Source organism: Clarias gariepinus, chromosome 1 (genome assembly GCF_024256425.1).
Source record: "Clarias gariepinus isolate MV-2021 ecotype Netherlands chromosome 1, CGAR_prim_01v2, whole genome shotgun sequence".
Classification (NCBI taxonomy): Eukaryota; Metazoa; Chordata; class Actinopteri; order Siluriformes; family Clariidae; genus Clarias; species Clarias gariepinus.
The window spans coordinates 22,481,196-22,493,597 of NC_071100.1; the positions used below are offsets into that span (position 1 = coordinate 22,481,196).

A 12,402-nucleotide genomic window follows, 5' to 3' on the forward strand; every position below is an offset into this window, starting at 1 on the left:
TTGTTGCAAATGACGCACTTATGGAGGGCGCTATTGAAGCACCTCTTAGCCCTGGGTATCTAGAGCGAATGGAAGCTTCAGTGAAGACATGGCCTTGGTGTTTCACTCTCTCGTAAAAGTGATTTGTGAGGAGAGCAGCGACATGACTACGGCCAGGGATAATGAGTGCGTCATTCCATTGCGTTAAATGCGGCATGCTCAAGACGGCCCCCAATTCTTAGCAGACCATTCTCAAGAACAGGTGACAGCTTTCGGAGTGGACTGTTTGTAGAAATTTCTTACCCCTTCTCCAGACATGCAATATCAGCTTGGTAGGCCTCTCTTTGTACACTCTTAATAACAATGTTTCTAGCTTGCGCCAGCAAGTCAGCTGTGTGAGGCTTCACACAGTGATGCCATCCCTTACAAGTGTTTTTCTTTTCAAAGGACTGGACAATGTGTATAAGACATGCTGTGCCTCTAATAAGAATAGGCTCTTACCTTACCATTAGAGTCTGAATGAACAAGGTCAAAGGGTGCTTCCTCTGTGACATGCGAGAGATCAGAATGCTGTAATAAAGCTGGACCGGTGGACCACATAGTTTCAGTGAGACTGATCTGATAGCCAAATCAGCTGGATTCAATGAAGAGGGCACATAATGCTCAGGATGTGTGAACCTCCTGATCTTTTGCACTCTGTTGCTAACATACACGTAAAATCTTCGAGTTTCATTGCAGATGTACTCCAGCACTTTACTGTCCATATAAAATCCCAAGGCATCTGGCTTACAGTCCAACTCTTGCACAATCAGCCCTGCTAGGTCAACTGCGAGGACAGCAGCACACTGTTCGAGTCTGGGAACAGTGTGGTGTGGCTGAGGGGCTAATTTGGCCCTTCCCATGATAAGCCTACATGACATGTAGCATCGTTGTCTGTAACCTTCAAATAAGCTACAGCTGCTTTTAAGAGAGAGGCTACTGTGTATGCTCATGGGGTTTCAAACTGTATGAGATCTTGTAGCGAGTGTCTTTAGGCATTCCATTCGGCCTCCTTTTCAGGGGAGAGAGCAGCATCCCAGTCCACAGTCGTGCATTTAAGCTGTCTGAGCAGGAGTTTCCCTTGGACAGTAACGGGGTCCATGAAACCAAGGGGTCAAACAGGCTGTTTACTGTGATTAGAATGCTTCTGCGGGGGAATGGCTTATCAGAGTTAGCAACACAGAATGGGAATGTATCATTCTGAAGGTTCCATCTTAGTCCTAAGCTGTGTTGTACTGGTGGGGAATCTATCTCCAAGTCCAGGTCTTTCAGATCCTTCACATAATCAGCAGAAGGGAATGCTTGCATAACTGTCGGGCTGTTGGATGTTATTTTATGAAGCCGAAGGTTAGAGATAGTGAGCATATCCTGTATAACTTTGAGCAGGTCAATGGCTTCTGTGATGAAAGAAATGGACTTAAGTCCATTGTCAACATAGAAATCCCTCTGCACAAAGCCCTTTGCGTCTTCGCCAAACTCAGCCTCTCCATGTTGAGCCGCGCGCCTAAGTCCATACATTGCAATGGCAGGAGAAGGGCTGTTGCCGAATACATGAACCCTCATTCTGTATTCAATAATGTCTTTAGATGTATTGTTGTCTTTGAACCAGAGGAATCGAAGGAAGTTCCTGTGATCCTCTCGGACAATGAAACTGTGGAACTTTGGTCTATGTCTGGAGTGATCGCTACTGGCTCACGTCTAAAGCGTAACACAACTCCCAGCAGGCTGTTGTTCAGATCTGGCCCTGTCAGTAGTATCGTTTAGTGACACCCCATGATAACGAGCGCTGGAGTTGAACACCACCCTAATCTGCTCAGGCTTACGTGTATGGCACACGCCGAATGTAAGTAGGTACTAGCATTCTTCTTTTTCATGTAAGGGCGGAGCTAGTTTGACATGGTGGTAATTGAAGATCTTTCGCATAAAGGCCATGAAGTGCTCCTTTATCTGAGGCCTTTTCTCAAGCGTACGACAGAGAGGAGTGAGACGGCTCAAAGCTTGTTCTTTGTTATTAGGCAGGCGTGCTCTCTGAAAACTAAAGGGAAGTGGCGCCACCCAGATGTTTGTGTCATCCATGAACATCTGTTTGTCCATTATCTGCATGAACAGCCTGTCCTCTACTGATTGAGCCACCTTGTCATCATCTGCCTTCTTCTTCTTTGTCTTTCGGCTGTTCCCTTTCAGGGGTCGCCACAGCGAATCATTTGCCTCCATCTAACCCTATCCTCTGCATCCTCTTCTCTCACACCAACTAACTTCATGTCCTCCCTCACTGCATCCATAAATCTCCTCTTTGGTCTTCCTCTAGACCTCCTGCCTGGCAGTTCCAACCTCAGCATCCTTCTACCGATATATTCACAATCTCTCCTCTGAACATGTCCAAACCACCTCAATCTGGCCTCTCTGACTTTATCTCCAAAACATCTAACGTGGGTTGTCCCTCTGATAAACTCATTCTTAATCCTATCCATCCTTGTCACTCCCAAAGAGAACCTCAACATCTTCAGCTCTGCTACCTCCAACTCTGCCTCCTGTCTTTTCTTCAGCGCCACTGTCTCTAAGCCGTAGAGCATCGCTGGTCTCACCACTGTCCTGTACACCTTTTCTTTCATTCTCGCTGATACTCTTTTATCGCACAACACACCTGACACTTTTCTCCACCCATTCCAACCTGCCTGTACCCGCCTCTTCACCTCCTTTCCACACTCTCCGTTGCTCTGGACCGTTGACCCTAAGTACTTAAAATCCTGCACCTTCTTTACCTCTGCTCCCTGTAGCCTCACCGATCCTCCTGGGTCCCTCTCATTTACACACATGTATTCCGTCTTGCTGTGGCTAACCTTCATTCCTCTGCTTTCCAGAGCATACCTCCACCTCTCCAAATTTTCCTCCACCTGTTCCCTGCTCTCGCTACAGAGCACAATGTCATCTGCAAACATCATAGTCCATGGGGACTCCTGTCTTACCTCATCTGTCATCCTGTCCGTCACCATAGCAAACAAAAAGGGGCTTAGAGCCAATCCTTGATGCAGACCCACCTCTACCTTGAACTCTTCTTTCACACTTACAGCACATCTTACCACTGTCTTACAGCTCTCATACATGTCCTGCACCACTCTAACATACTTCTCTGCCACTCCAGACTTCCTCATACAATACCACAGCTCCTCTCTTGGCACCCTGTCATACGCCTTCTCTAAATCTAAAAAGACACAATGCAACTCCCTGTTACCTTCTCTGTACTTCTCCGCCAGCATCCTCAAAGCAAATACTGCATCTGATGTACTCTTTCTAGGCATAAAACCATATTGCTGCTCACAAATGCTCACCTCTGCCCTTAACCTAGCTTCCACTACTCTTTCCCACAGCTTCATTGTCTGGCTCATTAGCTTTATACCTCTATAATTGCCACAGCTTTGCACATCTCCCTTGTTCTTAAAAATTGGCACCAATACACTTCTCCTCCATTCCTCTGGAATCCTCTCACTCTACAAGATCTTGTTAAACAAACTTGTCAAAAACTCTACTGCCACCTCTCCTAAGCACTTCCATACCTCCACAGTTATGTCATCAGGACCAACAGCCTTTCCACTCTTCATCCTCTTCAACGCCCTTCTCACCTCACTTCTACCAATATTTGCTACTTCCTGTTCCACAACAGTCACCTCTTCCACTCTTTGTTCTCTTTTGTTTTCCTCATTCATCAACTCTTTAAAGTACTCCTTCCATCTTCCCATCACCCTCCTTGCATCTGTCAGTACATTTCCTTTTCTATCTTTAATCACTCTAACCTGCTGCACATCCTTCCCATCTCTATCTCTCTGCCTTGCCAACCTGTACAGATCCCCCTCTCCCTCCTTACTGTCTAGCCTAGCATACAAGTCCTCATATGCTCTTTGTTTGGCCTTTGCCACCTCTACCTTCACCTTACTCTGCATCTCCCTGTACTCCTGTCTACTCTCTTCAGTCCTCTCAGTGTCCCACTTCTTCTTAGCTAGCCTCTTTCCCTGTATACGCTCCTGGACTTCCTCATTCCATCACCAAGTCTCCTTGTCCACTTTTCCCTTACCTGATGATACACCAAGTACCCTCCTACCTGTCTCCCTCATCACATTGGCTGTAGTTGTCCAGTCAACTGAAAGCACCTCCTGACCACCCATAACCTGTGTCAACTTCTCCCTGAAGACTACACAACATTCTTCCTTTCTCAGCTTCCACCACTTTGTCCTCCGCTCTGCCTTTGTCCTTTTCACCCTTCTCGCCACCAGGGTTATTTTACACACCACCATTCTGTGTTGTCTGGCTACACTCTCCCCTACCAACACTTTGCAGTCACTGATCTCTTTCAGATTACAATGCCGACACAAGATGTAGTCGACCTGAGTGCTTCTGCCTCCACTCTTATATGTCACCCTATGTTCCTGCCTCTTCTGGAAAAAAGTATTTACTACTGCCATTTCCATCCTCTTTGCAAAGTCCACCACCATCTGTCCTTCCACATTCCTGTCCTGAAGACCAAACCTGCCCATCACATTTTCATCACCTCTGTTCCCTTCCCCAACATGTCCATTGAAGTCTGCACCAATCACCACTCTCTCACCTCTGGGGATGTTCTGCATCACTTCATCTAACTCACTCCAGAATTTCTCTTTCTCTTTTAACTCACATCCTACCTGTGGGGCATAACCACTAACAACATTAAACATTATCCCTTCAATTTCCAGCTTCAGACTCATCACCCTATCTGATACTCTCTTCACCTCTAGAACATTCCTTACAAACTCCTCTTTTAGAATAACTCCTACTCCATTTCTTTTCCTATCCACACCATGGTAAAACAATTTGAACCCTGATCCTAAGCTTCTAGCCTTGCTACCTTTCCACCTGGTCTCCTGGACACACAGTATATCCACCTTTCTTCTCTGCATCATATCAACTAACTCTCTTCCCTTCCCTGTCATGGTCCCAACATTCAAAGTCCCTACTATCACTCCTAAACTCTTGCCTTTCCTCTTCTCTCTCTGCTTTCGAACACGCCTTTCTTCTCTCCTTCTTCGACCAACAGTAGCCCAATTTCCACCAGCACCCTGTAGGTCAACAGCACCAATGGCGGCCGTTGTTTACCCGGGCCACGACCGATCCGGTATGGAAATTATATTTGTGATTCGCATCATTGATTTGGCAAATGTTTTACGTTGGATGCCCTTCCTGACACAACCCTCTGCATTTATCCAGACTTGGGACTGGCACAAGAAGACACTGGATTGCGCCCTCCCCCCCCCGTAGTTGCATTCTTGTCATCCTCTGCCGTTCTTTCAAAAAATGGTGCTGTCTTGTGGGCTTTCACAGTGGAGGCTCCAACTATAAGAGTGGTGAGTGTCAAAAGCAGACTAAGTGGAACGAGGGGGCTTTGACATGTCTGCATTCAACGTCTCTTTCAGTAAGATGCGGTTGTGACATGGACTGAAGTGAGAAGGACGTCCATTGCTTAAAATGTTGGTGCGATAAGTGTTTACAGTTGTGGGTTTGTGAGCAGGCCTTAGCAGACCTCACCAACGATGACTCAACAAAGGTCAAGTCTCTGAGCATAAGGTGCATTTTTAGGCCCATTGCCTTGATCTCTGACCTTGTATGGCCAAGCAGGATGAGGATCTGCACATCCGAATTGGGAGGGGGAAAGAGATGAGCAATAGAGCTTAGGTGTGAATGGTGTTTTGCTACTTCAGGCATAGGTATCTCTGATCTGTCACCTGGCATGTGATTGCACTCAATAAGCATAGGAAGAGACACGTTGCAGGTACCATCAAGAGATTGTGCGATGAAGCCTGCAGCTCTCCTTCCAAACACCTCTGTGATTTTAGCGCATGTGTGAAGAGTATAAGGAAAGACTGTGCTCTTGAGGTGGAAGATGTCGAAAACCTCTGATCTAGCGAGGGACCGGTTCCTCTGATCGTCAAGTATTGTGTAAAGTTTAACAGCTTTGTCTGGTCTGCTTTTGTAAAAGACCTCAATGAGACAGATTTTGAGAGCAGGACCGAGAGCTCTGTAAATTGACACAAACACCAGTGCATTTGTTGTTAACTACAGGAGAGGAATTCTCCTCTTTCTCCCCGCCGTGCTCTGCACTAGGGGGCTTAACCGTCCAAGGGGGCGGCCCAGGATGGAGAGCTGTGACGTGCGCTTCACTGTTACATTCAGAACGCTGTACAGCTGCCTTACAGTCTTTTGCTAGATACCTGTTCGAAGAACAGCATGTAAAACAAAAACTTTTTGTTTGATATCAGAATGCTTTGATCCTCAATGCTTTTAGCTCGAAACCCTTTACAGCATCTGAGGGGATGGGTTTTTTTGTGAATAGGACATTGCTTGTCGATGTCTGGCTTGCTGCTTGAGATGTTGTTAACAGTGTCTGGAGACTGCATGTGTAAGATCTCAGTCTTGTTGGAAGACACAAAGCTTTTAGGGTGTCCTTGTCTTTTCACAGGGTAGTCTGGCTTTGTAGCATTGCCAGTGCATAGGCTCAAACGTAGGTGGGCTTCACGGCAAACAAAGTCGGCAACATATGAAAAAGGTGGGAAGACTACCTGGTGATTGATCCTATACTGGGAACCCAGAGACATCCATTTCTCTTGGAGGTTGTGAGGGAGTTTGTTTCATGATGGGTGTCACACCTCGCGCAGTGTCCAGATAAGAGAGCCCAGGCAGGTAGCCTTCTAACTTTGCAGACTCAATTTCTTTCAGCAGGTCTCCGAGCTCTTTGAGCTTTCGAGGTTCTTTGATGTTAATTTTGGGAAAATTTTCTAGCTTGTCAAAAAGAGCCTTTCCAATGATCTCAGGACAGCCATAGCAATCTTCAAGACGTAACCACGCCATTCTAAGGCCATTGGGTTCAGTAATGTGGACAGCTCTTGGGCCCTAGCCATTAAACTAAAAGATCTATCTCTTCACTAGCTGTTAATCTCAGCCCTTCTATGGCACTAGTGAATGAGGATTTCCAGGCCCAGTAGTTTTCAGGGTGATCGTCAAATTTGCTAAGCCCTGAATTACCAATCTCATGGCGCACTAAGTACCTGCTTATGTCACGCATATCTGCATGGTCTGTGGTGAATGATGGGTTCACTGCTTCCTTAGGAGGGGGAGAGGGCGGCTGCTGTGCTGTACTTCTTCGACCGTGAGTCCAACCATGAGCTGGTTGGTAAGGGGGACGGAGATGCGGCTGCATGGTTGTGTGCTCTGCGGCGTGTGGCTGGTGCATGGCTTTGTTATAAGGGGAAGAGTGGGGCTGACGTGCTCTGACTTGAGCTAGGTTATGATATAGAGGGGAACATGACTGCACATCAGTCTGCTCTGCAGCATATGTCTGATGGACAACTCTAGTGAAAGAGGGATAAAATGGCTGAGCCTGATAGGGAGTGAGCTGACTATGGTGTGGGGCTGAGATACAGTCAACATAGTCACTGGTCCGCTTTTCAGCAGGTTCATGAGGCAATGCCACAATGTCACCTCTGCTTTTATCTAATTTTAATTCTGCTGCCACTGACTCCAGAACTTCACCTTCTGCTGTGGCTGCCGCAACCTCCTTTTCATGCTGCAGCATGCGCAACTTTGCTTCCAGTTTGGCCTTTTCTAATATTACCTCAGTCTCTCTCTTTGCGAATGTAGTGCACGCTTTTGCAGCTTCAGCCCTTGCGCGTGCTCTAGCTGCTACCATGCTCGCAGAGGTCTTTCTTTAACTTGATAAACTGTTGGATATGACCGACCTGGTTTCCAGCTGGCTGGAAGAGTTGATGGCTCTCATCTCTGTATTCTCTTTCATCTTGGATCGGTCACGAGGAATGCGAGGAAGACTAAAGAGGGGAGAGGATGAGTGGGAGCTGTCTTTCTTTACAGAATCTGTTGCGTGTAGCTGTGTTGCTGCTTTTTCACTATTCTGTCCTCCAGTGTGCGTGGCTTCTGTGCACAAGTTGACAGATAGCTAAACAGACAGTAACTGTAGGTTAAATGATGAATCAAGACGTGGGGAATATGTAAAACTAATCACACAATAAAGTTTTGTTTTCGTCTAATCATTCCATTGCCAGTACAAACAATGTATTCTTATACAGAGACACTGCAAAACAGGTAATTAGACTCTGAATATAAAGTACAAGTACCAGGAAAACAACTTAGCCAACATAGCTAACCTGACAACACAGAGAAGATAACAGGTGAGCTGCTTATGGTACACAGCCTCACAAAATGTACAAAGTGCACAAAATCACACAATACATAGAAATGATCAATCATTAAACTTAGATTAACTACATAATTTACCAGCAATGCTTCTAGAAGGCTTTAAACAAGCAGATGATTCAAGATTGTAAAAGACAAGGCTTTCCAGAGTAACTCTTGTGATAATATGGCCGAACAGGAAGTTGATACTTTGGGAATGACAAAATCGGCCAGCAGAAACACGGAACGATTTTCTCACTAATAGCATGACATTTTCAGTTCAGGTATTTTACAGTACATGCCCTCACCTTGTGCCCTCACCTTGTGCCCTCACCTTTTTTTTGGAGTAAGCCATGCTGTGTTGCGCTTTCGTTTCTATTTCTTGGGGATTCTGCCAGCTTTTAGATGCATTAAGGTTGTTTCTGTGTCCTCCACATACTTTGCTTATATACAGTAAACTATTGCGTTGATTGACTTTGTTAAGTGACGTGTATAGGCACGCCCATCTCGAGGGGAAAAGTGCTATATTTCTTTGAAAAAAAATGCTGTGACTTAATCGACACATAACTTCACTTCTACTTAACATTTTTTCATTTCATTTATGGTGCAGATTTAAACCTTAGTTTCATTAAATTCTGTCCAGCAAGTTTTGCGTGATGCTGTGACAAAATCTGGCTGTACAGACATACAGACAGACTTTTTTCTGACTGGTTTTGGGTCTTCCAATGTATGAAATGTAAAGATATCATTGAAAGAGTGTGTTCTGACCAATATACAGACAAAATCCTTTTTTATTTATAAAGGTGAGCTAGGTCAGGGTTGCTCAACTCTGTGACATTACATCTTAATTTATTACAACTTGTATATGCATTATCATGCTATGAACCATGTTAACTCCTGCAGAACCATCTTGATCTGTCTTGATTTAACTACAAAGTATCCATAACACAGTTTACAAAAGTTAATATAACAAAGTTAAAATCAATAACATTTATTGAACATATTTTAAACAAAAAAAAATATTTGCAAGTTGACTTCTTTTGTAATTTGAAATATCAAATTAGAAAATAAAATATTCAATGACACTGAAGATTACTGTACATAATAAAGAGTATTGTGCAAGTCATTTAGGGTTGATTTTACTCCTAAAACCTGAGGTAATATTTCAGAATGAATACATAATTTACTGTAATTTAGTGTTATAAAACCTTTGCCTGTTGCAAACTTTAATGACGCCGCCTGATGTCCTATCAGATTTCCTTAGAAAAGGGCGTGTCTCTTAAACGACCGAAAATGAAAGTGCACCAACTGAAAGAGTAAACTTTGGAACAACGCATTTGCTTTCAGCATCTTCTTAGTGTGGAAATATTTATATATACATCTTTAAGCAAGTGAGTATGTACATTTATTTTTTATAGAAATAATGAGTAAAAAATCCACAAAATTAGGAGTATGAATTTACTAGTTATTTAATGAAACAAACTAAAACAATAATGATAAACTGTATTTCAGGGATGATTATTTGTGTGACCCTACTTACTCTCTACAGCTTTATGAAATCTCAATCAGGTATGAAAAATACTCTCTTTCTCTCTCTCTGTGGGGGTTTTAAGTGAATTCTATGGTCACAGATTTCTATTTCTATAAGTTTAAATCCATGTATGTGGAGCATAATAGCCTGGTTTTTGGTCCTGAAGTTAAACAGCAGGTTAATTGTCTGGACATTAATTTTAGGGGCTATAAGACACTTGCAGAAAGCGAGCCTCTACACAAGATGACCTCAGCTTTACAAAATTAAACGTTAAAAAAACAACACAGCAAATCACAAATACATACTAACTAGAATTAATATTTACATCTTATATAAAAATAGTCAAAGTTGCTCAAGTTTAATCATGGAAACTAATCACCTGTTCAGACAAAGTGTTGTTTACACTTTCATTTTGTTTTGCAGCAGACTTTTTCAACATTTTTTAAAAGTCCCTTTGGGAAGGGACACTAACTTACGCTTATCGGCCATATTTCTAACCCTCAAAGACTTATTTTGCTTTTAAATAATCCAGCTACACTCTGATTCTAAATTGGTAGCACCTGTTTGAGGTTGTTAGCTGTCATAAATACACCTGTGCACCCCACAATCAGGTATAGAAAATGAGTGAATGAGTGATTCAGTGGGCTAATGGACTTAACTTTTAGGCTGACATGCTTTTTTCCACAATTCATATATATCCAGATAACACATCACTGAAGGCCAATGTTGGGGCAAATGGCAGTGGATATGTTGGACCAATGTTGGCATCAGTGGTTGGGCCGATGTCATTTTGTCCGGTGACCCAACGTTGGCTCATTGGTGGTGCCAAAGATAAGTTGGCCAAACAGTTGCACAATGTTAATTCAGTAGATAATCACAAAAATGGCCCAATGTTGCCACAACTTTTGTTCAGGAAATTTGAAATTAGACTCTCTTTATTATCTCCAATAATAAGAAAACACATTCATATCTCCAGAAATTTATTTGCAAACGTAATAAAATTATTACAAACTAAGGCAATAAATGTAACCATTATGATGATAAACTACAAAATAAACACTTAGTACAACCACTTGTTCTCTTAGCAAGGGGGATGAAAATAAATGAATACTGTACAAACAAAGTACCCATTGCCTCAGAGAGTTTATATTAGTTTATATACAGTTTAAATGTTTATATCAGGTGGCTCTGTATCTTTCTCATCATCATTCACCTCAGTACTTTCACAATCAGCTTGGTCACTGTAGCTCAGCTGTCCTTTATCCTTATCTTCCTCATCATTTTTATCATCAACATTACAGCATCTTTGGAAAACTGTGACTCTAGTCTGTGTAAATACATCAATCATTTGAGCATTGTACATTAAAATGTACCTTGAATATGTTCTAATATGTTTCACATGCTGACTACCTTAGAACACATTCGATAACTACATAAACATAATTTTATTATTATGATTATTTTTTTTTACATTTAAAGTTTCTGGCGCTTACTATGGCAACAATCACTATGGTTCTCAACTCAACATAACTCAACTTCATTTGTATAGCACTTTAACAATAAGAATGCCCCAAAGTGCTACACATAAATAATAAAACAATACAAAAATACATAATTAAAATAACATCACACACATATCTAATCATACAGAATATATAAAATCTCCTGTTTCACCCATATGAGGATGGGTTCCCTGTTGAGTCCGGTTCCTCTCAAGGTTTCTTCCTATTACCATTTCGGGGAGTTTTTCTTTGCCACTGTCGCCCTCGGCTTGCTCGCCAGCGACAATCTGATCATTCTGATTCATAAACATTCCATACAACCTATGTAATTCTTTTGATTGTGTAAAGCTGCTTTGCGACAATGACAATTGTTAAAAGCGCTATACAAATAAAAGTGAATTGAATTGAACATCTCATGTTTGTTTAAATACCAGAGAAAAAATGTGAGTTTTAAGATGGGAATTAAACACCCTCAGTAATTTGACCACATGTCAAATAATGTTCTGGAACGTAACACCACACAAATAGTCAAGGTTGGGTCATTCCACAATTTGGTGCCGCTACAAAAAATGCCAGATCACCCCCAAGCCTGCATTTTGTTTTAGGAACAGTCAGGAAAAGTTTATTTGATGATCTGAGAGACCGGGGTGGGATATAGGGCTGAAGCAGATCTGAGAGGTAGGGCGGGGCAAGGCCATGTAAACATTTAAACGTGACCAAAATATTTTTTTTAATTAATTCAGTAATATATTGGGAGCCAATGAATGGAAGCCAGAACTGGATAGATATGTTCTCTTTTTTGGATAGACATTAAGAGTAAAGCAGCAGGATTTTGGATCATGTAATGCTGCCTGGGAAACCCAGAAATACAAAGCATTACAATAATCGATGCGAGTGGTGACAAAGGCATGGATGGCTATTTCAAAATGCTTAAATGACAAAACAGGCTTAAGTTTTGCTAGTTGTCTAAGTTGAAAGAAACTGGACTGAACCACACCACTGATCTGTTTATCAAATTTAAAGCCATGGTTAAAAATAACACACAAACTTCCAAGGCTCCTAAATCCAGAGGTGGAACTCCCTGGCACCAGGACCAAATTTCAAAGCCTCTGTCTTTTTATCATTAAAATAAAAAAGAAA

General features: G+C 42.5%; 1 protein-coding gene across 4 annotated transcripts in view; it reads left to right on the top strand.

The window, feature by feature from the left end:
* Positions 1 to 12,402, top strand: part of LOC128527458 (butyrophilin subfamily 1 member A1-like) — an 88,393-nt gene that overhangs the window by 56,626 nt on the left and 19,365 nt on the right. The window contains exons 1-2 of one of the 4 annotated variants that reach the window (XM_053499831.1): positions 9,530 to 9,616; positions 9,742 to 9,798. In XM_053499831.1, the coding sequence (XP_053355806.1) occupies positions 9,744 to 9,798 (55 nt within the window). In that variant the 5' untranslated portion in view covers positions 9,530 to 9,616; positions 9,742 to 9,743. Of the gene's footprint in view, positions 1 to 9,529; positions 9,621 to 9,722; positions 9,799 to 12,402 lie in introns of those variants that run through there. The other 3 variants (XM_053499851.1, XM_053499842.1, XM_053499820.1) reach the window with 3 other exon arrangements.